Source organism: Zootoca vivipara, chromosome 11 (assembly GCF_965207765.1).
Source record: "Zootoca vivipara chromosome 11, rZooViv2.hap1.1, whole genome shotgun sequence".
In the NCBI taxonomy this organism is placed as follows: domain Eukaryota; kingdom Metazoa; phylum Chordata; class Lepidosauria; order Squamata; family Lacertidae; genus Zootoca; species Zootoca vivipara.
The window spans coordinates 38,497,143-38,521,906 of NC_142594.1; the positions used below are offsets into that span (position 1 = coordinate 38,497,143).

Genomic DNA, 24,764 nt, shown 5'->3' on the forward strand with positions numbered 1-24,764 from the left:
TATACTACCCACTCCTTCCAATTATCCACAAACATCACAAGACCAAGCAGCAAGCAGCAAGCATAAAAAATCAGTCTCTCTCTCTCTCTCTCTCTCTCTCTCTCTCTCTCTCTCTCTCTCTCACACACACACACACACACACACACACACACACACACACAGCTACATGAAAGAAATGGAGATTGCTACCACGATCAGAGATTATTCCCACAAAAATTAGTGCTCTGCATGCCAAGGATCTTGAACCTGTTGCCATGGCTGCAGCTGAATCCCGTACCACAAACCACTTACATGACACTGAAGAGTCCATTTCCGCTGCCTCAAATAATGAATGTACAAAAAGACATTTATACAACCGTTTTAAATAAGACAGTGTTTTAAGTGACTGCAGCCTCTCTCAAAATAGAACTATTGTCATTTTTCAAGCTCTGCAGCAAGTGCTGGGTTTATAAGCTTCCATTACGCTGCTCCAAAATAAAAATAAAAAATCAAATTACATTCCGCTCATTACAATGACCATTGGTATGTCTTTAACCATTAATGCAGCATAAGCTACAGTGCTGAAAAAACTAACTTCTATTCCACTACAGCCAGCAGCTATGTTCTATTCTTCTCCAAAGTTTTATTGACACTCACAGGGAGCCAATTTGGAATAAGAAGGTGGTTCTGTTCATTCAGAAGAAACCTCTAATACAAGTCTGGGAATGTAGACTGAAGAATGGGGGAACAAATTTTGCATGCCATTTGTAGATAGTGGCCAAATTATATGTCCAGAATAATCACATGGAATGTTGCTACATCAAACGACAGGTGTGAGAAGCGTGGCATGTCTGAACCCTCCCCAATCAAACTATCATTATTTATTAGTAATTTATATTTAGCAATATGCAATTATTTGTATGTTTTAAACAGATTTTATATATGTCTATGGTTTTAATTCTATTCATGTTTAATTGCTTTTTAATGATTGTTTTCCCCCCCCTATGTTTTTAATTATTCTTGTTTTTATCTGTAAGCTGTTTTGAGTCCCATCGGGGAAAAAGGTGGAGTATTAAAAAAAATAATCAATAATTAATCGACATGCTGCTTCATGTCAGAATAGACTTCTAAGTGGTTCTGACCAGTTAAACAAACGTTAAAATATGCATCAAAACACAGCAGCGATTAAAACAGGAGACACAGGTCACAGGATGAAGGGAATGCCTGTGTACACAGGTGTGTCTTCAAAGACCGGCAGAATGCCAATACAGGTACAGATATGGTGTCTCATATTTCAGTAGAGAGTGTGTTCCAGCGCCAGCAGCGAAAAAGCTGGCTTCTATGGCTGATAGCTATCAGCCACAAGTCAATAATTATCAGACTGTGTCAAGACTAAATGGGTTCCATTTGTTGATCTTAATGCCCTTACCAGGAAATGGATATTCCCTGCAGTGGAATCTGGGAAGGGGCTGAGCTAAAATCAACCAGGATGGACTGCTAGATTTCCAGAAGCAGGGTTGTTGTTTTTTACAACACAGTGAAATATTTAAGCATGTAATCTGCCTACCACACCAACACACCCCAAGTCTGAAGTGGGATTTCTCATATTTCAATTGACTACTACCGTAGTAACCACGAGACTATATAATTATCTAAACATTTTTTTTAAAAAAAATCCTTCCAGTAGCACCTTAGAGACCAACTAAGTTTGTCATTGGTATGAGCTTTCATGTGCATGCACACTTCTTCAGATACACTGAAACAGAAGTCACCAGACCCTATATTTCTGCGGTTGTCTTAGAATTAACACTTTCTCTACCTAGAAACAGCAAAACACATTAAACTCGTTGCTTCGCAGAAGAAGCTTGACAGAAATCTGGTATGTGCGAGCCACACACACAAACTTATTAAGTGTGATCTTACATTATACCGTTAATTTCAGCGTTATAAGTATGACAGCACAACCATTTTCTCCTCCTTAAACCATCTATCATCAAGAATCTTCCCTTCCCAAAGTAAAAAAAAAAAAGGGGGGGTTAAACCACTGAGCCTAGGGCTTGCTGATCAGAAGGTTGGCGGTTCGAATCCCCGCAACGGGGTGAACTCCCATTGCTCGGTCCCTGCTCCTGCCAACCTAGCAGTTTGAAAGCACAAAGTGCAAGTAGATAAATAGGTACCGCTCCGACGGGAAGGTAAACGATGTTTCCGTGTGCTGCTCTGGTTTGCCAGAAGCGGCTTAGTCATGCTGGTCACATGACCCTGAAGCTGTACGCCGGCTCCTTCAGCCAGTAAAGCGAGATGAGCACCACAACCCCAGAGTCGTCCACAACTGGACCAAATGGTCAGGGGTCCCTTTACCTTTACCATGGTTGGCAAACATGAATTTCTATTTAGGAAATAGAGGAATTGTTAACTTATAAAAATGAAAGGTTCTGAAGATCAAGTACTCTAAGAAGATTTGCTCTTGATCTTGTCTTTACATTTCAGGGTATGTAGTGATGGTGGTTATTCAGCAGTGTTACATTTCTTTTACATTTTTACACTGCCATCCTTCCAGATGAAGCAACTTACATGTTGGGTTCTAGGGCTGGGTGATATCTGGTTTTCAACATCACAATATATCACCAGCTAAACATCACAATATCTCGATGTATCACAATACATATCTGTGGCGGCAGAGGGTCCCGCCATACCTCCCTGCAGCGGCAGAGGGCCTTGCTGTGCCACGCCACCCCGTGGCGGCGGAGGGCGCACCGCTCTTCCCTGCGGCAGAGGGCATTGACGAGGCTCCCTGCGGCGGTAGAGCATCTTAAAATGTAAGGAAGTAGTAGATTTAATAAAAATATTACCGTAAATAAACTTCCATATAATATTTTTAATATATTTTCGGCTAATTTAAGGGAAGTTTAAATTATTTACTAGTCAAGTTGCATCTGCTTCCACACTCAGGGGTTTAAGCGGAATCTGTGCATGCATCAGCCCCACTGAGTTCAACTAAACTGACTTCTACTTTCCTGGGAGTAAGCCTCATTGAATTCAGTGAACTCTTCCCCCTCCTTGCTGCAAGTCCTGCAAGACCTGCTCTCTGTCTAGCCCATTTATAACTGGTCCAGTAAGACTCACTCCAGCTGCAAAGGCTGTTTCTGCTGTTAAGGGATCATCAGAGTATTGATTAGGGTCAGGATCAAAATTTAGTTTTGGAGATGTCCTATTTTAGCTGCTATCTGGATTATGTCCTTGTATTTTCACTGTTAAAACCTTGTTAGGAATAATTATCAATAGTTTGCTACATAGCATATAGGAGGACGGGTGATACTGTTATCAACAGGTGGGGCAGGGGAAGGCTCACAGAAACACTTCAATATTTATTTGGATCCTGGTGATAGTCAAGATCTAAGTCCTGTTTCAGTTTTCTCCCAAGCAGCTGTTCCTTAATTGTGGACTGGAAGAGACTACGAGTGAATTCTAAAAACCAGGCTCACCTATCAATGAGTTCCACGGGCTGTGCTGGAACCACAACTGAATACCCTTTTGTTGTAAACAAAGCAAACTTTAGAAACAGGAAGTGCTTTAAACTAAAAATTCTTTGTTCCGTATCTCTTATCCTCCAACGTCTTTTATCATGCTTGGTTGGGATCAAGTTTCAGAACAAGCCACCTGCAGAGCCTTGAACTGTACCTGTGTGTTCTGGGCCTCTGGTTCAAGGATGCCGTTCTCCCAGGACTGTGCTGGCTTCCAAGCCTTGCAGGACTGGTCATGTAATCATTAGGGACTGTTGGTGGCTTAACAGGCTCCAAAGTCTTATAAGGTGTGTTCCGTCTGGCAAAATGAAACAAGACACAGAACAAAAGCGGGTGGGGAGAGAGAGGGAGGCTTATTAATTTACTAAGGAAACAACAGTTTACTAAGGAAAGCACAGTTCAATGTACATGTTAACAGTGTTTCTCAAACATAGGGGTCCCCCAGCTGTGGTTGGACTATAACTCCCATCATCCCTAGCTAGTAGGACCCATGGCCAGCAAACTGAAGCTCAATCTAGGTAAGACTAAAGCGTTGTTAGTGGGTGTCTCCCTATACCAGATGGCTGGGAGAGGCTGCTTAATGGAGTTACAGTCTCTTTGAAGGAGCAGGGATATGGCTTGGGGAAACTTCTGGCTCCTTTGCTTTCACTTGAGGCTCAGGTGGCCTCGGTGGCGTAGAGTGCCTTCCATCGGCTTCGACTGGTGGCCTAGCCGCACCCCTGTCTGGACAGGGATAGCCTAAGGTCTGTTGTCTATGCTCCAGCAACCTCTACGTCTGATTATTGCAATGTATTATACTGTATTTGCCTACCCACATTTCTTACCCTTCAATGCAACTGAACCTAACTTTCCACCCCCAAGCAATTCATTGCCTTCAAAGGCATCACGTAATTCTCCCTTCCTAGCATTAGAGTTCAATAAAATAAAGAGTTCCTTCCAACCCTGTCGGCACTAAACAGCACTTATTGGTATTTCCTTAGATTTATAACCCTCACGCTCCTTTTTCGAGTTCCCAGCAACTGCTTGCTGCTCTGCGTAGGATTTATATACTCATCTAATCCTTTCTTGTGTCATCTACAGCACATAATGCCTTTAATACCAATGGCTAGTTTCTGTAAAGGATTGCCTTCTAGGATTTTCAGAGTTTTCTTAAACTTCCACCTACAACCTAAAGCAGGAAGTTTCTGCTCTGCTGGGTGTCCAACTTGGCAACTTCTACTTTTTTTAAAGAAAGAAAAAGCTACATGCTTCATTAAATAATTTGTTTAAAATTCTGTTAAAACTAGCTTTTCTACTTTTATGAGTAATCTTGCTTCCTAGATTTTTTTTTTAATCTAAGGAAAATTAAGCAAGCTCATGAATGAAAATTTCTCCTTTTTCTGTATTAAAAACCACTTCGCCCCAAATCAACAAGTCAGCTATGCATTGGGAAAACCATAGAGCCAGCTCTAAACCACAGGTGACTCTGGATGACTACCAGCAAATTATAAAACCACAGTAAGACATCAAACATTTAAAACTTCCCCATACAGTGCTACCTTCAGATGTCTTCTAAAGGTCAGATAGTTGCTTATTTCCTTGACATCTGATGGGAGGGCGTTCCACAGGGTGGGTGCCACTGCCAATAAGGTCCTCTGTCTGGTTCCCTGTAGCTTCACTTCTCACAGTGAGGGAGTCGCCAGAAGGCCCTCAGCATGGATCTCAGTGACCAGGCTGAACGATGCGGGTGGAGATGCTCCTTCAGGTATACAGCACCGAAGCCATTTAGGACTTTAAAGGTCAGCACCAACACTGTTAAACTACTACTGATTCCATGCCTGGTTACTGGAGCATAAATTCTCTAGTCTGGCTTTCCATGTTTCCCAAAGATGGTGGCATTGTGCATTATTCTAGCAACATTCTATATTCCTAGCAATAAACCTATGCCTCCTGCAAACGCATACACCTCATTCCAAAGCTCGAGCGTTGCTCATTTTTCCAGGTTCAACATTTGACATCTACCCAAGTCAGTCTTCCTCAGACTTTTTGAATCTGCTTTTAAACTTCCTCTACCTTCTCTATTTTTAAATTTTTACATATGGATGTTTTATGATAGCCTATATTTGTAATGGGGTCACGAAGGGTCGGACACGACTGAACGACTAAACAACAACAACAACAATATTTGTAATGCCTAAGAAAGGGTTTGGCAAAGAAGATTTCGCTTTTATTTCCTTAAAAATACCTCAAAAACTTCAATTTTTTCGGAGATTTTGCAAATAAAAAATAAAAAAAATCTCATCAACTTTGCCCAAAAAAGAGAGCTCAACAACTTTTGTGTCCGGATTTTCACTTTTTGAAATATGGCAACCCTATCCAAGAGAGGGCTTTCAAGCAGATGCTGCTAATCTCCTTGAAGTTTATTACTTAGTGTGTCTGAGAAATCATAGCACATCCCCACACCATTCCCTAGGGATTTTTACCTTCCCAGAGCACCCCAACCTATAGTTTGAAGACCTAGGAATGAATGGTCTAAGACTGTACCAATATAGCAACTTATATTGTAAAAAAAGGGGGGGTGCTCTGGTATGCTATAGACCTTATTCTGGCCCTTGCAGTAGAATGTGCTTGCTTGTAACAGGACTTCAGTTTCTCACCCTCTTACCACAGCCTCAAGGCTATTGCAGATCTTAACAGGGCTCTGGTAGAGCCAGTCCTGTAAACAGAAAATACCCACCAGGCAAAAACAGATGGACTGATATAATGCCTATGTACCAATTCAATCCACTCAAGGTGTCAGACTGCATAAACAGAACATATTTCGGAGTGGGTGTTCTGTTCAAGCATTGGAAACTTAAAAAATAAAAATAAAAATAATATTCCGCTTTGGCTGTAACAGGAATGAAATAGCAGTCATCCCTGCTACCCTGGGCCAGCTCTACCATGAGGCAAAGTGAGGCAGCTGGCTTAGGCAGCAGGTGCTGGGGGCAGAGGTGGTAGCAACATGTTGGGGTTACATGCACTCTCTGAACTAGCCTTCTGCACTCTTGTAAACACCAGAGCTGAAGTAAGACCAGATACTGAAGTCTGCTAAGCTTCTGTATGTGCAACTGGGTGGGTGGGTGTGCCATTCCCACCCCCTTCGCCACAGACAAATATCATTCACTGGCCCCAGCCTCCCTGCCCAGGTTGCAATCCTAAAGGCCACGCACTAAGGAGATGGCTGTATTGAAACCTGTTGAATCTACTACTGTATAAGAAAATGCGCTTTTCGGATTGAGTCAGTTATTCCGTGTAGGCTGTACAGTCATACCTCGGGTTACGAACACCTTGGTTTACGAACTGCGCAAACCCGGAAGTGTTTTCGCGACACGCGCACCGGTCTGCGCATGCGCAAAGCACAAAAATCATGCTTTGCGCGTGCGCAAAATGGCACGTTGCGTCCCGTTCGGGTTACGAACTATTCGGGTTGCGAACTGCGATCCGGAACGGATCGCGTTCGTAACCCGAGGTATTACTGTAGTCTCATGGAATGATTCTCAGGCCAAAATATTAAAGGTGATATCCAATTAAATCATACTACTGAAATCAGGGAAACTTCTGAGTGCATTGATTCCATGGGTCTACTCTGAACATGATTTCGGTTGGATACCACCGCGGTATTTTATAACAGAAGTGCAAGTTAAACAAGCACTAGGAGACAGAGACCTCAAATGCTAGAAAACTGTTGACCCAAGCAATTAAAACTGTATTCTTTGTCAACCGAAAAGGGAGAATGAAAGTCTTATTCTTACCCCAGAGTTCCCCGGCCCGACATGGGAGGACTTGGTGGTTTTTGTGTAGGCGGATTTGTTCTTGACAGAGTGCCAGTTCTCGCAGGCTGGTTATTTCCATGCTGAAAACCAGAATAATGCTTTAATTTCTTTGGACAGAAATAGCCCCAACTGTTATGTCGATGCAATGCTTGAATACACTAATATATGAAGTGAGGATTCCCAGACAGCTTTTAAACCACAGCTTCTTCTGCTGCATACAGGATTAAACACTAGAAGAGAAATCCTAAGCTTTTTAATTCTAAGCCCCCACCCCCACCCCGCTCCTTTTGCACATTTGCACCCACAGTGAATGAAACCTAAGCTGCACTAAGCATAAATAATGGCTCATGAACCAAATTTTATTTTAGTGAACGTGTCAGATCCACTGAATTTATTTTGTATTCAAGATTTACATAGGCATGCAAGTGTTTCTGGGAAGCCTGATCTAAGGTGTAAGTCAGTAAGAGATAAGCATCTACCTAATCAAAGCAAAGCACTATGTATGTTAGAGAAAAATTAAAATGTTATCTATGGATAAAATGCACTTTGTCAATATATCAGTGATATATTAACTGTCAGTTGGAGCTGAGGTTCAGCACATGTAAACAACCTATGGGGTTGGGGGAAGAGAAGAGAGGAGTAAAGGGGAGAAAGAGGAGAGGAAAAAGGACTAGCTTTCAGGTGTAACGGCTCAGCAGCCTCTATTGTCATGGGACATTGTGGGTCAAATGAGAAATAACTCTTCTTACCTTGGCTTTTAGCCACTTACGTTGGCAAATAGAAAAGGAGGAAGAAAAGTAGAAATTAATGGCAAAATCTCTTACTGTTCACATGGCAGGTTTAAGTAATAATGGCACAATTATTGGCAGCATTTGTTTTCTTCACTGTAATCTACAACTGCAGGCCAGTTCAGGGAATAGCTTTCGTTTGCCATCACTGAGAAAGCAGACCAAGTTTCCACAAAAGGAGGAAGTCTTGTCCGTCTTAATTCAGCATTTTTTTTAAAAAATTAAAAAATGTTTCCATCCCTCTAGCAATTGTGAAACGCTGTCCAGGTTGACACTTAGAACCATTCGATACATTTAGAACAGCCTGCAAACACCTGAAGCAGGTGAAGGCAGGTGGGGCTGGTGAATAATGCCCACCCCGCCCCAGAAGACCAATATTTTGGTCCATGCCTGCTTGGTGCCTTAAAAAAAAATGGAACCTTAGCCTGTGAAGGTGGATTACATGAGACCACATACAAAAAATAAAGTTGATCTTCCCGCCCCAGCACACACAGAGAGATTAATTCTTCCACATAAAGCATTATGAAGTTGTGAATTTCCTGCATCATTGGCAAGGGAGTGGACCAGATGATGTTTTAGGTCCCTTCTAACTCTTTTGATTCCCTTCAAGAAAGACAAATGGGCTGCAAATTATATGTACCCAGGGAAATGGTAGTCATTCTGGTTGCATCACCACCATTCACACAAAGAGATAATCAGCAGCTCTCTGCTAGCCTAGTTCACAACAACCTCTCTGTGTGCAGTTACTCTCTCTTCTGACTGGTAGTAGTTCTGAAGCTCAGGCAGAGAGGCTTTCCCAATTCCCAGAAAGAGGTCTTGGCTGGGCGTATTGTTGCACAACATTTAACTAGGAATTCTAACGATCAGGCTTGTGACTTTCTACCTGAAAAGCATGTTCTCTGCACCACGGAGTTATGGTTCCACTTTTATACTGTCTGCCCCTTTCACAATATGCTTTGCACACCCAACGTTGCATTTCTGACCTTTTGCTTCTGACGCTAGAGCCTTGGGGGGAATAAAGCCCAGCTAGGAGAAATGGGATGGCGAAAAAGAAAGCGAGTGTCAGCACAGCCGAAGAGTCAGATCAGATATGAATTCACCGGGTAGCTGTGCTCAAGTAATTTCTTAGTCACATGTTACCCCTCTGTAGAATGAAAATTATTTATGACCTATCTCAGATGGAGGCTATGAAGATGCATTAGGGCTGTGCGTGCAGCATTTTGGATTCCCAGGACAGAGAGAACATGAAAAGAGGTGTATAAAAAGATACACCGTATTATTCCGTGTGTAAGACCATGTTTTTTGATTATTAAAAAATGTTGAAATTGGGGGTCGTCTTATACACGGATAGTGCAGAGAGGGGAATGGGTGACCGGTGGCAGCTGTGAGGAGGAGATTGTCAGTGGCGACTGGGCGGGTGATTGGTGGCTGTGGCAAGGCCTGCTGGTGATTGACAGCTGCTGCTGCTGTGGTGGCGATTGGCAGCGGAGGTCAGGCAGGCGAGCCAAAAAAAGCTCCACAACCCTGGGTAACCCGCCCGCCCCCCCCCAAAAGCTTAATAACTCTGCGTAATCTCCATTTCCTTAATTTGGGTTCCGAAAAAATAGGGGTTGTCTTATACACGGGGGCGTGTTATACACGGAAAAATACAGTATGTGGTGTGGAGGAAAAAGCCTCCATCGTCCTCCTCCTCTCATATGACTAGAATCCAGTGTAATCTAATGAAGCTGATTGGTAGGAGATTCAGAACTGGCGAACAGAAGTACTATTTCAATCAGGGCACAGTTAGCCTACGCAATTTGATTCCACAAATTGTAGCGATGGCCACTAGCTTAGAGAGCTTTAGTGGTGCCTGCCCATCACAGTGCACTGGTCTTAGTTAACTGGTCTTACAAAGTACCTTTGAACACAGAGTTTGATTTCAAGCAGGTCGTCTGATATTATTGTGACTCCAGGTGCTTGACAGGTTGATCTGTGGAGGGTGGAAGAGGAAAGGATAGGGGACAAAGCTCCCCACATCTGATCTCAGTCTAAGCATAGGGCTTTTTTTATAATCTAAGTGGATTTAGTGTAAGTATATTACACTTTAGTGTAAGTAAGTATTATCTCAAAAAGCAATCTTCTATTCAGGCAATGTGTGCTTTTAAAAATTAGGATTAATATTTAAAAAGGCACACAGCTTTGTACACATTTGCATAAATATATCTCATGAAAGAGAACCCTAGGGAAATTCTTTAATCACAAACTAGTGCTGGATTGCAATGCCAGATTAAAGAGATCTCTTGTCTGCACAGGTAGGCAAGTAGGCAAGTTTTCCATAAGATGCGCAGTGTGTTTGCTACTTCTGCAATAAAATAATTTAAGGAGTTGTTTCCCAGTGGGTGACATGCAATTTCTACAAGGAAGTGCTTTCTGCACAGGAAGTTGTTTCCTTCTAACAATGCTTGGAAAATAAAGCTCTGTACTTTTCCCCAAGTCCTCAAAGTACTTAAAATGGTAACTTAACAGCATCCCTTCCAATATGATCCTGTGTGAGTATTAAAATCTGCAAGGGGGAGGGGGCTTTTTCCATCATTCCACAGGTGAGAAAGCTGCATTGTATGGTGACCCAAGACATGTTTTCCTTGGCTACTGCCCTAGCTATTGAGCTCCTGAAACACAACTGGAATAGTCTTATACACCAATTAAATACATTCATCCTTTCCCTGGGAGGGATGATAAATATTCTGTTGATGTAATTCTTAATTACTGTTATAGCTTTCTTGATTGCTGTTACCCACCCTGGGCTCCTGAAAGTGATGGAGGGTCAGATATAAATTAAGGCAATACATAAATAACAAATCCTTAAAGCATCCCATAAAAAGATAGCACAGTCTTACTCCTATATTGCAGATCAGGGACCTGGAGCCAAGAGAGAGTAGCTTGCAGAAAACCACCCAATGAGTTCATGGCAGGAGGTGAGATTTGGACTAAGAAGCTTCTAGCTCATGCTGAGTTCACTTTAGTTCTCAATATGTGCTAGTAGTGTGTTTGTGTTATCATCACCATCAGACACACACACACACACACACACACACACATACACACACAGCCATACCAATTTTTATATTTGGCAGACAAACAATGAGCTCCTGAAACATTTTCAAATTCCAAAATTTGGTATGGGCTACCTTGCAAAACCATCAGTTCAGGAATCAAAGCAGCAGCAACAAGAGAAACTGGTGTAAAGAATATGCTCCATTATTAAGCACAAATTTTGTAGACACAGCAAATGGAAAACAGTAAGGAAGGCAGGGGGCATTTTTGCACTCTGGTGTGTCATGAAAGGAGTCACAGAGTTGTCTCCACTTTGAAGCCCGCTACTAGAAAACTGTGGAACTGAGTTCTGATCACCCTTTCGCAAGACTCACAATAATATTACATACAGTGACCTTTATAAAGAGCCAAAACCTTTCTTGCAAAACAAAAAGTAGCAGTGTTCCAACATTTCTTCTTTTTCTTACAAACTAAAGGCATGTCAAGAACACTAGAGGAAGAGAACAGGTTATGTTGTCAGTTCTCTTCAATTTAAATTTAAACACACAGGGCTTTCCTTTTGCGGTCACTCCTAAATACAATTGCACAACTGCTTGCTTTCAACACACCTTTGAGAGGATTTAAGAGGCATTTAAGTGCATTCAAGGAAAACGTATTTCATAAATTGCTTTCGTGAGGGAAAGGAGCAGCTCCATCGAAGTCTGCCTGCTACCTTGTTTCCCTCCTCCATTTTTGCATCACTGCGTCTGTTCTCAGCTTGCCAGAGCTTTTAACAAACAGATGCTAAACACATAGCACTATCACAAACAATCACAGCTTCAAAATGCAGTGATAGTAACATTTGGCTGGCACAGCACAGATGTGACTGAAAGGACTGCCTTTATTTTAGAGAAAAGATCTAATGATATATTCTTCCAGGAAGGACCAAAACAGGAAAAAGCAACTGCTATTCTCAGAAATCAAATGAAGACTAGCATTCTGGCTGAAAATACAATTGGATTAATAAATTTATTTATACCCTTGTGATATATAGACCTTGTTCAGATGTAACGAGATGCAGCAAATCTCAAGTCCTCACAATCCACTTCACCTCAGTCAGTTGGAGGAGTTTGCAAACCCTTTTTGTTGCTTGGTCTAACCCAGGCATCCCCAAACTGCAGCCCTCCAGATGTTTTGGCCTACAACTCCCATGATCCCTAGCTAACAGGACCAGTGGTCAGGGAAGATGGGAATTGTAGTCCAAAACATCTGGAGGGCCGAAGTTTGGGGATGCCTGGTCTAACCTTAGTTAAGTGATATGCCCTAACTGGGGGAAACTGCAGTTAGTCCCTAAAAAGCTAGCTGTAAAGAACAGTTTGACTAGCTTTGCTTCCACTAAACATAGTTAAAATTAACCACAGTTTAAGGTTTACACAACACTAAACTGTGGTTAACTGAAACTGGAAGTGGAAACCGTGCCAATTTCCTCCTCACAATCAATGAAAGAGGAGGAAAGGGAAGACTGTTTCCTAGTTTTATTGCAGTACTGTATCAACAGAATGGTGTACTTCCAAACAGATGCAGTAACTACTTAAAGAGATATTTTAGAAAACCTAGAAGAGCAACTTCAGATATCATTTGGTACCCCAAATACTTGAGGAGGGCTGGGAAAAGAACTAAGTTCTTACCTTTACACCATGACCCACGTCATCCAGCACTGTGTAGTCTATAGGTTTTCGAATATACCTTACAGGACGCTCCATGTTTGCTGGTGCAATGATTTTGTGTGTTCTGGATGTATTCTTATTGGTTGTCAAAATGCCGATCTCTCTACGGGCCACCTTCTCTTTATGTATGTCCACCGTCTACAAAGAGGAAAAGTCAGAAATTCATGCCTAACTGTGACATAAAAATAAGCCCCACAATACTTTTTTTTTCTCATCATCATCAGAAATTTATTTTATTAAAAATGTAAAGCCAATATAAATGGTAATATTTGCAATCTTGATGACTAGCAAGTTCTATTTCTACATTTACAAGATTCTTCTACATGTTTGGGAAGTTGCTTGCAATGCATTTGCACACCTCTGATCATAACCAAATTCTGCTTGATGGTTCCTGAGATCAAGGAATGGGTTTTCATCCTTCATTTCTTTACACCCTGTTTGATCTGAGACTTCAACCATTCAGGGTTTTTCTGCATTCAGTTGGTAATATCTGGGTTGATCCCAATGGACAGAGTAGGTTCCAAATATAAAAGAGTAAAGGAAATAAACTGGATGTAGAATGGTGAGCAGTCATAAGATGCACTATTGTTCTAAAAATCAGTTGCTGAAATGGTCACGTAATTGAAAGGAAGCTAGTATTTCCATGCTCAGATATCATTCCCCCCCCCATGCTGCCCTGCAATTACATGATTATATAGTACTGTACAGTTACACCTATACTTACAGCATCATACCTTTCAACTTATGTAAAGCATACACATGGAAAGTGGGGAAAACAAACAAAAATCTATATATCACAGTAAATAAATTATTTGTTACAAGGGACACAAACCAGGAAGTGAGCCAGAAACACACAGAACTGCAAGACAGTCACCTGACGGAGCTAAATGCTAAATTTCCAGAATTGGAAAAGCAAGAAGAGAGAATCTAGCACATAAGGAATTCAAAGAATCACCCTGGAAAGGCTTGAATCCTGACACTAGAAAACCCGAACACTAATCTCAAAATTCAAACTATGTGTGTATGTTTCTACCTTCTCGGACTACAATATTTATTGTGATGGGGGGAAAGGGTAACTGGAATTTTTGCAGTCTTAGCTGCAGGTTTAGAAGATAGCCATTTGGGTCACAATTGGGGTGGGATGTTTCTAAATAAGCAGGATGCTTAGAGCATATGAATATGAGCATTGGAGCAGAGGGGTGTTCCACTGTTGCCCCATTCTCAGTCACCCATAGGTTCTACTCAGAGCCCACCAGTTTCAAAAATGTTAGCTGCCCGTTCTCAGTTTCTCTCCAGTGCTAGAAGACAAGAGAATCAGAACTTTTTAGTGCACATGAGTCACAAAGAGAAAGACAAGCTACATTAGAAAATAATTGTCAAGGGCAAAAGGACACATTTCTATCCAAGCAGTTTGTGGGTGAAAAGCAAATTAAACCCAGCTGAAGTGTTTGCAGATCCCATTAATAGCTATCAAAATAATTTTAGAACAGTTTTAAATTATGAGATTTATATAAAGTTATCACAAAGAAGAAACATGGAAGAAAATGCGTAATAATTCAATAAGTGATTGAAAGTATATGAGAGAAGACCAAAGAGTATGGATTGCATCCAACTAAGTTTTACTTAGAGCACATCCATTGAAATTAATAAACCTAAGTTACTCATATCTATTAATTTCAATGAGTGTACTTCAAGTATGACTGGCACTGGATATAACTCTAGGAACCTTTGCTTCATATCGTTTTCACATCTTCAAAATTTGTTAGTAAAATATGGGCTTCATAGTTTTTAGAGACAAATGTTTACAGGCACATGAGCTGGTGATGTGTTTCAGCTTCCGATGGGAATTGTGCTTCCAGTTTGCCAAAAGATCTCTTTTACCTCTAGAAAATATCTTTCCATTAACTTTTGCTTAGAAAATTGGGGATATCAAATATAAAAGGTACTGTTTATGTACATCATTCACTAGGACATAGGTGCATCAAAACATGTACTGTATATAGAAATAGATGCCTCCATAGAGGAGTTTAAGCAAGACAATCTTCAGCATCTCTACCCAAGAAAGATGCAGACATATACAGTGGTCCCTCGGTTTACGAACTTAATCAGTTCCAGAAGTCCGTTTTTAAACCAAAACTGTTAAACCGAGGCGCACTTTCCCTAATAAGGCCTCCCGCTGCCAGTGCCCTTCCACCGTTCGGCTTCTGTTCTTAGACCGACGTAAAGTTCACAAACCGGGACACTACTTCCGGTTTTGTGGAGTTCATAAACCGAATCATTCTTAAACCGGACTGTTCTTAAACCAAGGTACCACTGTATTCCTATCCACCTCGCAGTCACATAGGAATGCCTCTCCAACATGTACAGTCAGATGCAAATGGTTTGCAGTTTTCCTAGGCTCAGTACTAGTAGTGGACTAGGCTGCAGGTTTCTAACTTCTATTGCAATGATTAGACCAAATTCCTTAGGTTAGAGCAGTGGCAGAGGAACCGTCTTTGGCACCCAGGGCGGTGCAGCCCGTACGAACTGCGCATGTGCAGCATTCCGTACAGAATGGCGCACATGGACACTTCGTACGTGCTGCCGCTCACGAGTGGCAACCCGTACGGACACCGTGCAAGCAGCAGACCATACGGACTGCGCATGTGCGGCAACCGTATGGGATGCTGCACATGCACAGTCCGTATGGGCTGCCGCTTGCACGGCGTCTGTACGGGTTGCTGCTCACGTGTGGCAGCACGTATGGAGTGTGCATGTCGCTGTGCGAAAGGCAGCCCATATGGACGGCACGTGTGAGGAGAATGGTAGGAGGAATAAGCCAGTCTGGAGCCAGTAGCAGGCCCCTTACTCAGTGCCCTGTAAGCTCACAGACTGGAATAGGCCAGTGTCTTGCATACAACACAAATGCCAAGCAGCAGATTAGATCAACCTTAAATCTATAAAAATCTGGCATGCCCTCCTCTTTGCAAAGTGGCTTACAACAGCTAAGATCAGGGGTCCCCAAACTACGGCCCCCGGGCCGGATGCGGCCCAATCGGCCTTCCAATCCGGCCCGCGACGACCCCCGCCGCCCGCTGCCGCCGCCCGCTCTCACGGCGCGCGGCGCAGCGACGATCTAAAAAATCGGCAAAAAATCGCCGAAAATCCTTTGTGCGCATGCGTATGGGCCTCTCCTGACCCGGAAGAGGTCATTTCTGGTGCACTTCCGGGTCGGGGGAGGCCCATACGCATGCGCACAAGCGATTTTCGGCGATTTTTTCCCGCCCGTGTGCGTGTGCGCATGCGCACGGGCGCACACTCCCCCGCCCTCCGGCCCGCTGCGCGCGCACTCCCCTGCCCTCCGGCCCACTGCGCGGTCGGCGCGGCGGGCACCGGCCCGCCGCGCGGTAAGTCTGGGGACCCCTGGCTAAGATCATAGGAAGGAAAACAAGTTTGAAGCTGAAACAAGTCTATAGTGCAAAGGAGTTTCATAAAGAAATGCAACACAGCAAGGAAGCCTTCCTCACCCTCTAACTTGTTTGCAAGGAACAATAATCTTCCTTGCCCTTCACTGGGTCACCACGTTCACCATCTCTCTCTATAGCTCTTTGCAATGAATGTGCCCCTATAAATCTGGTGCATCAATCACTTTGCATATCATTGGCACACATAAAACTGTCCCCACAGCTCCTCTTCCAGTAAAAGTTGAGTTAACAAGATTTCATAGACCACTTTAGGTGCACTGGGAATGTTTTTACCATAAACAGCTATTTTATTGCCACTAATAATGGGAATATGTGGCCCATGGAAGGTTGTGTTTTTGGTTGTTTCTGCTTTAATCACGTTAGGGAGGGAATGCTACAACGCTGCTGCTTAATCAAGTCTTACTCAACCTTTACTATTCGAGGCTGCCATTTCAGTCAAAGAACTGCACAATCGTAGTTTGTTTGATTTTGATGAATACCCATTTCGCCGTAAGCAGACAATATTTGTTTGCGTGTGAAAGAGAGAGAAGAGGCTTACATGAAGAGTAACGCTGCTGCTGCAAGCCAACATGAGGACAGTTTATTAAATGACAGATTTCCCAGTTTTTGGTGGGGGCCTCATGGAGCACATGGAGTCAGTGGCATTCTTGCAAGAGTGGTGCTCCTCTCATTAGGATGGGATGGTTGTGATATCAGGTGCAGTCGCTGCCATCCAAATCTCACTAATGCCTCTCACTGCCCCCATCCTTGTCTGGATATGTGAAGGAGGACAGTCACCCTCACTGGGGGACTGCAGTTTTGTTGAATTTCTAACCCAAGCAATCACTTAATGGGCCACAGCCATTTAAAATGATTGAGTACAGAAATTTCAGGACTCATTTACTCTACTCCTGATCCCTGACAGGCCCGGCTCTAGGGGTAGTCTCGGTGGCACAGGGTGCCAGGCTGGCAGGAGGGCGCTGCGTGGCGAAGCCATGCTGCGTGCTGCGCCCGCCCACCAGGGCGGAGGCACCGGAGCGATCTCGGCACCAGGGCGCCCGACCGGCTTGAGACGGCCCTGATCCCTGAACAACTACAACTCTGTATGCCAATTCAACCTGGAGTATCTAAGCAGTCTGCACAGAACAATAACACGTGTTTAAAGATATCAGGAGCCAGCCACAAAGAACTTGCATTCTCTCACCAACGCATACTCCCCTTGCTAGTCTTTTTTTTAAAATTATTTTTTCTATTGGTTTTACATAATTTTACACATGTTAACTTAAGCCATTTCAAACATTAAAATAAAAGGTTCTTTCAAACCTCCTTCCCTCCCTCCATGGGTTCCATATATAAAATAAAGTATTCTGCATCTTTTACCCTTATCCATCTATTACATATCCATAATTACCATAACTGATTCTACATTACAAGTGTCATTATATCCCTGCCAATGATTTTAACTGTTTACAGTGGTCTTTTAAATATATTGAAAATTTACTCCAGTCTTTTAGGAATACTTGATCTTCCTGGTTTCTGATCTTTCCCGACAGTTTGGCCATCTCTGCGTACTCCATCAGTTTAGTCTGCCGTTCTTCTCTGGTTGGTATCCCCTTGCTAGTCTTAACCATGGTTACCAACTTTGAACCCTAGTTTCAAAACCTAGTCTTGGATCCAAAAGTGTGCATGTGTATATGCATGTATCTAATTTCTGGTCTAGCAGCCCCTTGTGCCTAACGGAGCAGCAATCTGCCAACCTATGAGGGCAATCTTTTGGGGAGGCGCATAAGCGTTGCGGTAGGAAGAAGGGGTGGAAAGCTGCACTCCGACCTTTGTACCCCAGCCCTGGTTAAAAGGTGAAGCCAAAGAGAAGGAGACATGCAATCTTACACCCCGCCAATGTAAAGCTTATCCTCACTACAACAATCAATTCCTTGAAATTCCTATTTTAGAGATGAGGAAACAGAAGGCTGCTTTCCTGGGGGAGAGCACCCCATTTTGTTCAATCTAGAACAGCGTTTCTGAGGCAGTGGGCCTCAGTGCCACAGTCTTCCTGGTACCTTCTACCTTGCAAGCCCTGCCCCCTAGCAAACGATATCAGTAATTACCGGCTCATTGTGTCAAACTCTCCCTCCATTTTGTGACTATCTATGCCCCACCATTTTGCAACTGTTGGGCCTCAGTCATCTTCAGCCCTCTCAAGAGGGGCTTGGTTTAAAAAGATCAGGAGCCACTGCTCTAGAAGACTCTTCTGTAGCATGAGACTACACCTGGAAGTCTCTTCACTCTCACATTCCTTTGCATGCTTTTGTTATTATTTTTGTGGGGTGTGCGTGTTTAAAAATTGTGTTCTTAAAGCCGCAGCCAGCACTTTCAACCCAAGTCTCAAACAGACCCACTTGTCCTTAAAGATTGCAATTTCCCTTTCTTCAGTTGAAAAGGGTACAAAAACACAGCCAAAAGAGCTAAGCACATGCTGTCAGAGTTAATTCAGCTTCAGCATTCAGAAAGGGCAATAGGACTTTGCATGTGCCCAAATGGTTCTTTGGTTTGGCACACTGCAGTGCCTGTGAAGTACAGCACTCTCTCTTTTTTCCAGCCTCAGAGAAAATGATTTCATGATTGTTACCATGGAGCAGAGAAATGCCACTCAGGAGAGATGTCAGCAGGTTAAGAGTTTTTGCCGGCAGGAAAGTGAAACAATCTATCCAACCAACTTTGTACAGTCGCTGCCATTAACTGCACTTCCTAGGCGTGCATATTCTTACACTAGACTAGGAATAGTTAGAGATTGGGATACAGGGCCTCTGCTGAATTTTCAGGCGTTTCTTTTTTTTTTAATTAAGCCTTTTAACATTTTTACCTGCCAGGGTTTTAAACAAATGAATTCAAGGCACTCTGATCACTTACATTAAAAAATAAACTATTGAGTACTTGTAAGTCCACTTATTAGCACATAGAATCATAGAGTTGGAAGAGACCACAAGGGCCGTCCAGTCCAACCCCCTGCCAAGCAGGAAACACCATCAAAGCATTCTTGACATATGCCTGTCAAGCCTCTGCTTAAAGACCTCCAAAGAAGGAGACTCCACCACACTCCTTGGTAGCAAATTCCACTGCTGAACAGCTCTTAATGTCAGGAAGTATGAGAATGCAAAAAGTAACAGAATGCAAAAAGTTGCATAGCAGGGGGTTGGACTAGATGACCCTTGGGGGTCCCATCTTACTCTATGATTCTATGAAAATCAAAGGGAACTGTTTGATTTCTTCACTCAATTCAAGCTTCTTCTTTTTTTAAAAAAAAAGAGTATGTAAGCTGAGCTTTTGTTAATTGCACTCCAGCTATGCTAGCTATAAGCACCAAAGCAGAAACGGAATGCATGTACAGCTTGCAATCCTCAATACCGAGAAGTGAACTCAGTCAACAGGACTTGCTTCTGAGTGAAAACACATGCACAGGACAAAGCGAAGGGAAAATGTCACTGCACACACGGACAGCGCTTCATACCTGCTGGGTAACCAGCACAGCTGTAAAATGGAAGTATATATTGCTGCAACAATCTAAATTAGGAAGGAACTGATGAAGAAATATGATAACATCATCTCTCCCAAAGACACTCCCTGCACTCACTCAACCCAAAAGTGTTATATGAATAGATGGGGCGGGGGCCTGAGATCAGAATGCAACTGTTTACAGAGAACAGAAGAAATGCCAGCTTAGTTTTGCACAGCAACTTTCTCTCTAGCTTCTCTTAGCTGTCTTACAAAATCCGTTAAGACCAGTCTTTGCATAAACACAGCTGCTTTGCTTCAGCAGGTCACCAGCTCTCCAACAGCTTGTGCACTTCCCGAAGTATTAAAAGCTGACATTTCTGCAGAGCGTTAATAACAAACTGTTAATGTGCTACTTAATTTTCACAGCGTGCTTAGAAAACGTCTAATATTAGAAACGTTCAGTGGGGAATGGATATGGCCAAAAGAAATCTTCTTAAAATTGAGTTTACACAGGGTTCTGCGGGTGTTCCGAGTGCAGTACAACATTTTACTTTGGATACAGAATTCAGCATTTTGAGAACCAGATTTCGAAACTATGTCTGCTTGTGCAGAGAAGATTAAATTGGCGCCTTTAACTTTAATCTTTAAGAGTTGAAGAGAGTTTCTCTTCCGTGAGGTGGATTGAGGCACTCGCAGCAGGTGGCAGGTGGGGGAGACCAAAGTGTTCACCCCTCAATTTGAAGCTTGAGCATGCCCAACACGGCTGTTCACCGGATCCTGCCTGCCACCACCTCCCTTCCCCCTGTCTATGGCAATGTGAGTGCTCCCACCTCTGGTCTGGGGAAGGGGTCCTTCCTTCCACTCCATGAATTCTTCTTCCCTTCAGGCACTGAGCACTGGCTGAAATACAGTGGAACCTTGGTTCTTGAATGCCTTGGTACTTGAACATTTCGGCTCCCAAATGCCAAAAACCCGAAATCAAGTGTTCCAGTTTTCGAACGCTTTGCGGAAGTCGAACGTCCGATGCAGCTGTCAGTTATTGTTTCCAGGGCGCCTGCACCAATCAGCAGCCACACCTTGATTTCCTAACGTTTCAGAAGTTGAACGGACTTCTGGAATGGATTACGTTCGAGAACCAAGGTACCACTGTATTCCAACAGGGAGACAGTATGCAGAAGAATAGCAACCAAGGATGTAACTCACGCTGAAATGTAACATCATCTGCTAGCCTTTAAGGGTCACAAAGCTCTTTGTTGTTTATGATCCCCCCAAAATGGAACTAGAATACTACGGTAAGTGAAACTTATTCCACTGGGCAATAAACTCAATGCATGTGTGCAGAAAGAATTTAACTGGCCTGTGACAAAAGCTACATCAGGAAGCACACATATTACAGCAGATAAAATACCAAGAATATCTTCCTGCTGTTCCCCGGCCGCATTGTTGAAATGCTGAGAGAGCTCTGCTAAAGTTCAGCTGAGTACAAAGAAATGGAACTTTAAACATATGAAATGGGGAGGTCAGACACAGTGCTGTAAAGACAGATGGCTTTCTTGAAAGCAAGAGCAGTATCGTCTATGAACATGTCATAATCTGTCAACGTTGTGTGGCTGAAGCACGAAGACAGGAAAACAGGAAATGTGTCCTTTATTTCTAGCTCTGAAATCCTACACAGAGACAACTGCTCAACATCTCTACTGCCTTTGACTGGAATTAACTGCAGCACATCTAGATTTTTCTGAACAGGATAGCATAGTGTTATTGTTGATTATTATTGATTTATATACCATTTACATGCCAGAATGGATTCTAAGCAGCATACAAGCATAAAATTGTGTTGTCCAGGAAACATATAGAGACATCCTTGGATGCCCAGTGTGCAAACTTTTGTACTTTCCATTCGAATGATATGTATTTTCACCTCTGATATATCAACAGGGCATATACCCTTGTGAGATTACATACATTATTTTATTTGTATGCCACCTTTCCACAGTTCAAACCACGTAAGGCATCTTACAACATGAAAAAAAAATACAACTGCAACATGAACGTAAACAATAAAACAAAAAACTACAAAACCAAACTGAACTATTTCCACATTAATTGCAACAAAGTCCAAAATAAATATGCAAAAAACCAACAGCAACTATCTCCCCCAACAAAACCCATCAAACAACACCCAAGCCCAGTGGTCCTGAAGGTAGGAGTCTATCAAATGCTGAAGATGATCATCCAAATGTCAAGGACCAAATGGAGCAAGCAGCATGCAGACCTAGTGGTGGGACGAAAATATCCTTAAATAAGAGACATGGGGGAATGATCAACGGTCTTCAATGTCTGTATACTAATGCACAGAGCATGGGAAATAAACAAGATGAACTTGAGCTCTTGGTACAGCAAACTAAATATGACATAATAGGCATCACTGAAACCTGGTGGGATGAGTCTCATGACTGGAATGTAGTAATAGAGGGATACAATCTATTTAAGAGAAATAGACCAAACAGGAAAGGAGGAGGAGTAGCTTTATATGTTAGGGATATGTATACCTGTGAAGAGATCCAGGATTTAAAACTTCAAAGCCAAATTGAGAGTATCTGGGTCAAAATTAAGGGAGAGAAAAACAACAGTGATCTCATTGTGGGAGTTTACTATAGATCCCCAAGCCAAACTGAGGACACAGATGATGCCTTCCTGGAACAGATGGCCAAGCATTCCAAAGGAAGTGAGATAGTAGTAATGGGGGATTTCAACTATCCTGATATTTGTTGGATGTCAAACTCAGCCAAGAGCATAAGGTCGAACAGATTCCTCACTGGCCTTGCAGACAACTTCATTGTCCAGAAAGTGGGAGAAGCAACAAGAGGATCAGCCATTTTAGATCTGGTCCTAACCAATAGTGATGACTTGGTTAGTGGGGTAGAAGTGGCAGGATCATTAGGTGGGAGTGACCATGCTCTTCTGGAGTTTATTATCCAGCGGAAAGGAGCAACCAAGCATACTAAGGTCCAAATTCTAGACTTTAAGAAAGCCGACTTCAGAAAACTTAGGGAAACGCTGGGTGAAATCCCATGGACAGTAATACTAAAAGGGAAGGGAGTTCATGATGGTTGGGAGTTTGTTAAAAGGGAGATATTAAAAGCACAACTTCAGGCAATACCAATGAGACGGAAACATGGAAGGTGCCTAAAGAAGCCAGGCTGGCTATCTAAAGAACTTTTGACTGAGTTAAGATTTAAAAGGGATATGTACAAAAAATGGAAAAGGGGGGAAATCTCCAGAGAGGAATTCAAACATATAGCCAGCACGTGTAGAGACAAAGTCAGAAAAGCTAAAGCACAGAATGAACTCAGGCTCGCCAGAGAGGTTAAAAGCAACAAAAAGGGCTTTTATGGGTATGTCCGTAGCAAAAGGAAAAACAAGGAAACAGTGGGGTCACTCAGAGGAGAAGATGGTGAAATGCAAACAGGGGACAGAGAAAGGGCAGAACTCCTCAATGCCTTCTTTGCCTCAGTCTTCTCCAAGAAAGAAAACAACGCCCGACCTGAAGAATATGGAGCAGATGATTCAGCAGGGGAAACACAGCCCAGAATAAGTAAGGAGGTAGTACAAGAATACTTGGCTAGTTTAGATGTATTCAAGTCTCCAGGGCCAGATGAACTACATCCAAGAGTATTAAAAGAACTGGCAGAGGTGATTTCAGAACCACTGGCAATAATCTTTGAAAATTCCTGGAGAACAGGCGAAGTTCCAGCAGACTGGAGGAGGGCAAATGTTGTCCCTATTTTCAAAAAGGGGAAAAGAGAGGACCCAAACAATTACCGCCCAGTCAGCCTGACATCAATACCAGGAAAGATTCTAGAGCAGATCATTAAGCAAACAGTCTGTGAGCACCTAGAAAGAAACTCTGTGATCACTAAAAGTCAGCATGGGTTCCTGAAAAATAAGTCATGTCAGACTAATCTGATCTCATTTTTTGACAGAATTACAAGCCTGGTAGATGAAGGGAACGCTGTGGATGTAGCCTATCTTGATTTCAGCAAGGCCTTTGACAAGGTGCCCCATGATATTCTTGTAAAGAAGCTGGTAAAATGTGGGCTAGACAATGCTACCATTCAGTGGATTTGTAACTGGCTTACTGACCGAACCCAAAGGGTGCTCATGAATGGCTCCTCCTCATCCTGGAGAGTAGTGACCAGTGGGGTGCCACAGGGTTCTGTCTTGGGCCCAGTCTTGTTCAACATCTTTATCAATGACTTGGATGATGGGCTTGAGGGAATCCTGAGCAAGTTTGCAGATGACAGCAAGTTGGGAGGGGTGGCTAACACCCCAGAGGACAGGATCACACTTCAGAATGACCTTAACAGATTAGACAACTGGGCCAAAGCAAACAAGATGAATTTTAACAAGGAGAAATGTAAAGTACTACACTTGGGCAAAAAAAATGAAAGGCACAAATACAGGATGGGAGACACCTGGCTTGAGAGCAGTACATGTGAAAAGGATCTAGGAGTTTTGGTTGACCACAAACTTGACATGAGTCAGCAGTGTGATGCAGCAGCTAAAAAAGCCAATGCAATTCTGGGCTGCATCAATAGGAGTATAGCATCTAGATCAAGGGAAGTAATAGTACCACTGTATTCTGCTCTGGTCAGACCTCACCTGGAGTATTGTGTCCAGTTCTGGGCACCACAGTTCAAGAAGGATACTGATAAGCTGGAACGTGTCCAGAAGAGGGCAACCAAAATGGTCAAAGGCCTGGAAACGATGCCTTATGAGGAACGGCTTAGGGAGCTGGGTATGTTTAGCCTGGAGAAGAGAAGGTTAAGGGGTGATATGATAGCCATGTTCAAATATATCAAAGGATGTCATGTAGAGGAGGGAGAAAGGTTGTTTTCTGCTGCTCCAGAGAAGCGGACACGGAGCAACGGATTCAAACTACAAGAAAGAAAATTCCACCTAAACATTAGGAAGAACTTCCTGACAGTAAGAGCTGTTC

The 24,764-nt window shown here is 42.8% G+C and overlaps 1 protein-coding gene across 8 annotated transcripts in view; it reads right to left on the bottom strand.

Moving 5' to 3' along the window:
* ABI1 (abl interactor 1) overlaps positions 1–24,764 on the bottom strand; it is a 93,284-nt gene that overhangs the window by 16,588 nt on the left and 51,932 nt on the right. For 5 of the 8 annotated variants that reach the window (XM_035129469.3, XM_035129472.3, XM_035129471.3 and 2 more), the window contains exons 3-6: positions 12,786–12,962; positions 8,044–8,058; positions 7,274–7,374; positions 3,658–3,798 (exon numbers count right to left, since the gene is read on the bottom strand). In XM_035129469.3, the coding sequence (XP_034985360.1) occupies positions 3,658–3,798; positions 7,274–7,374; positions 8,044–8,058; positions 12,786–12,962 (434 nt within the window). The remainder of the gene's footprint in view (positions 1–3,657; positions 3,799–7,273; positions 7,375–8,043; positions 8,059–12,785; positions 12,963–24,764) is intronic. The other 3 variants (XM_035129470.3, XM_035129467.3, XM_035129466.3) reach the window with 1 other exon arrangement.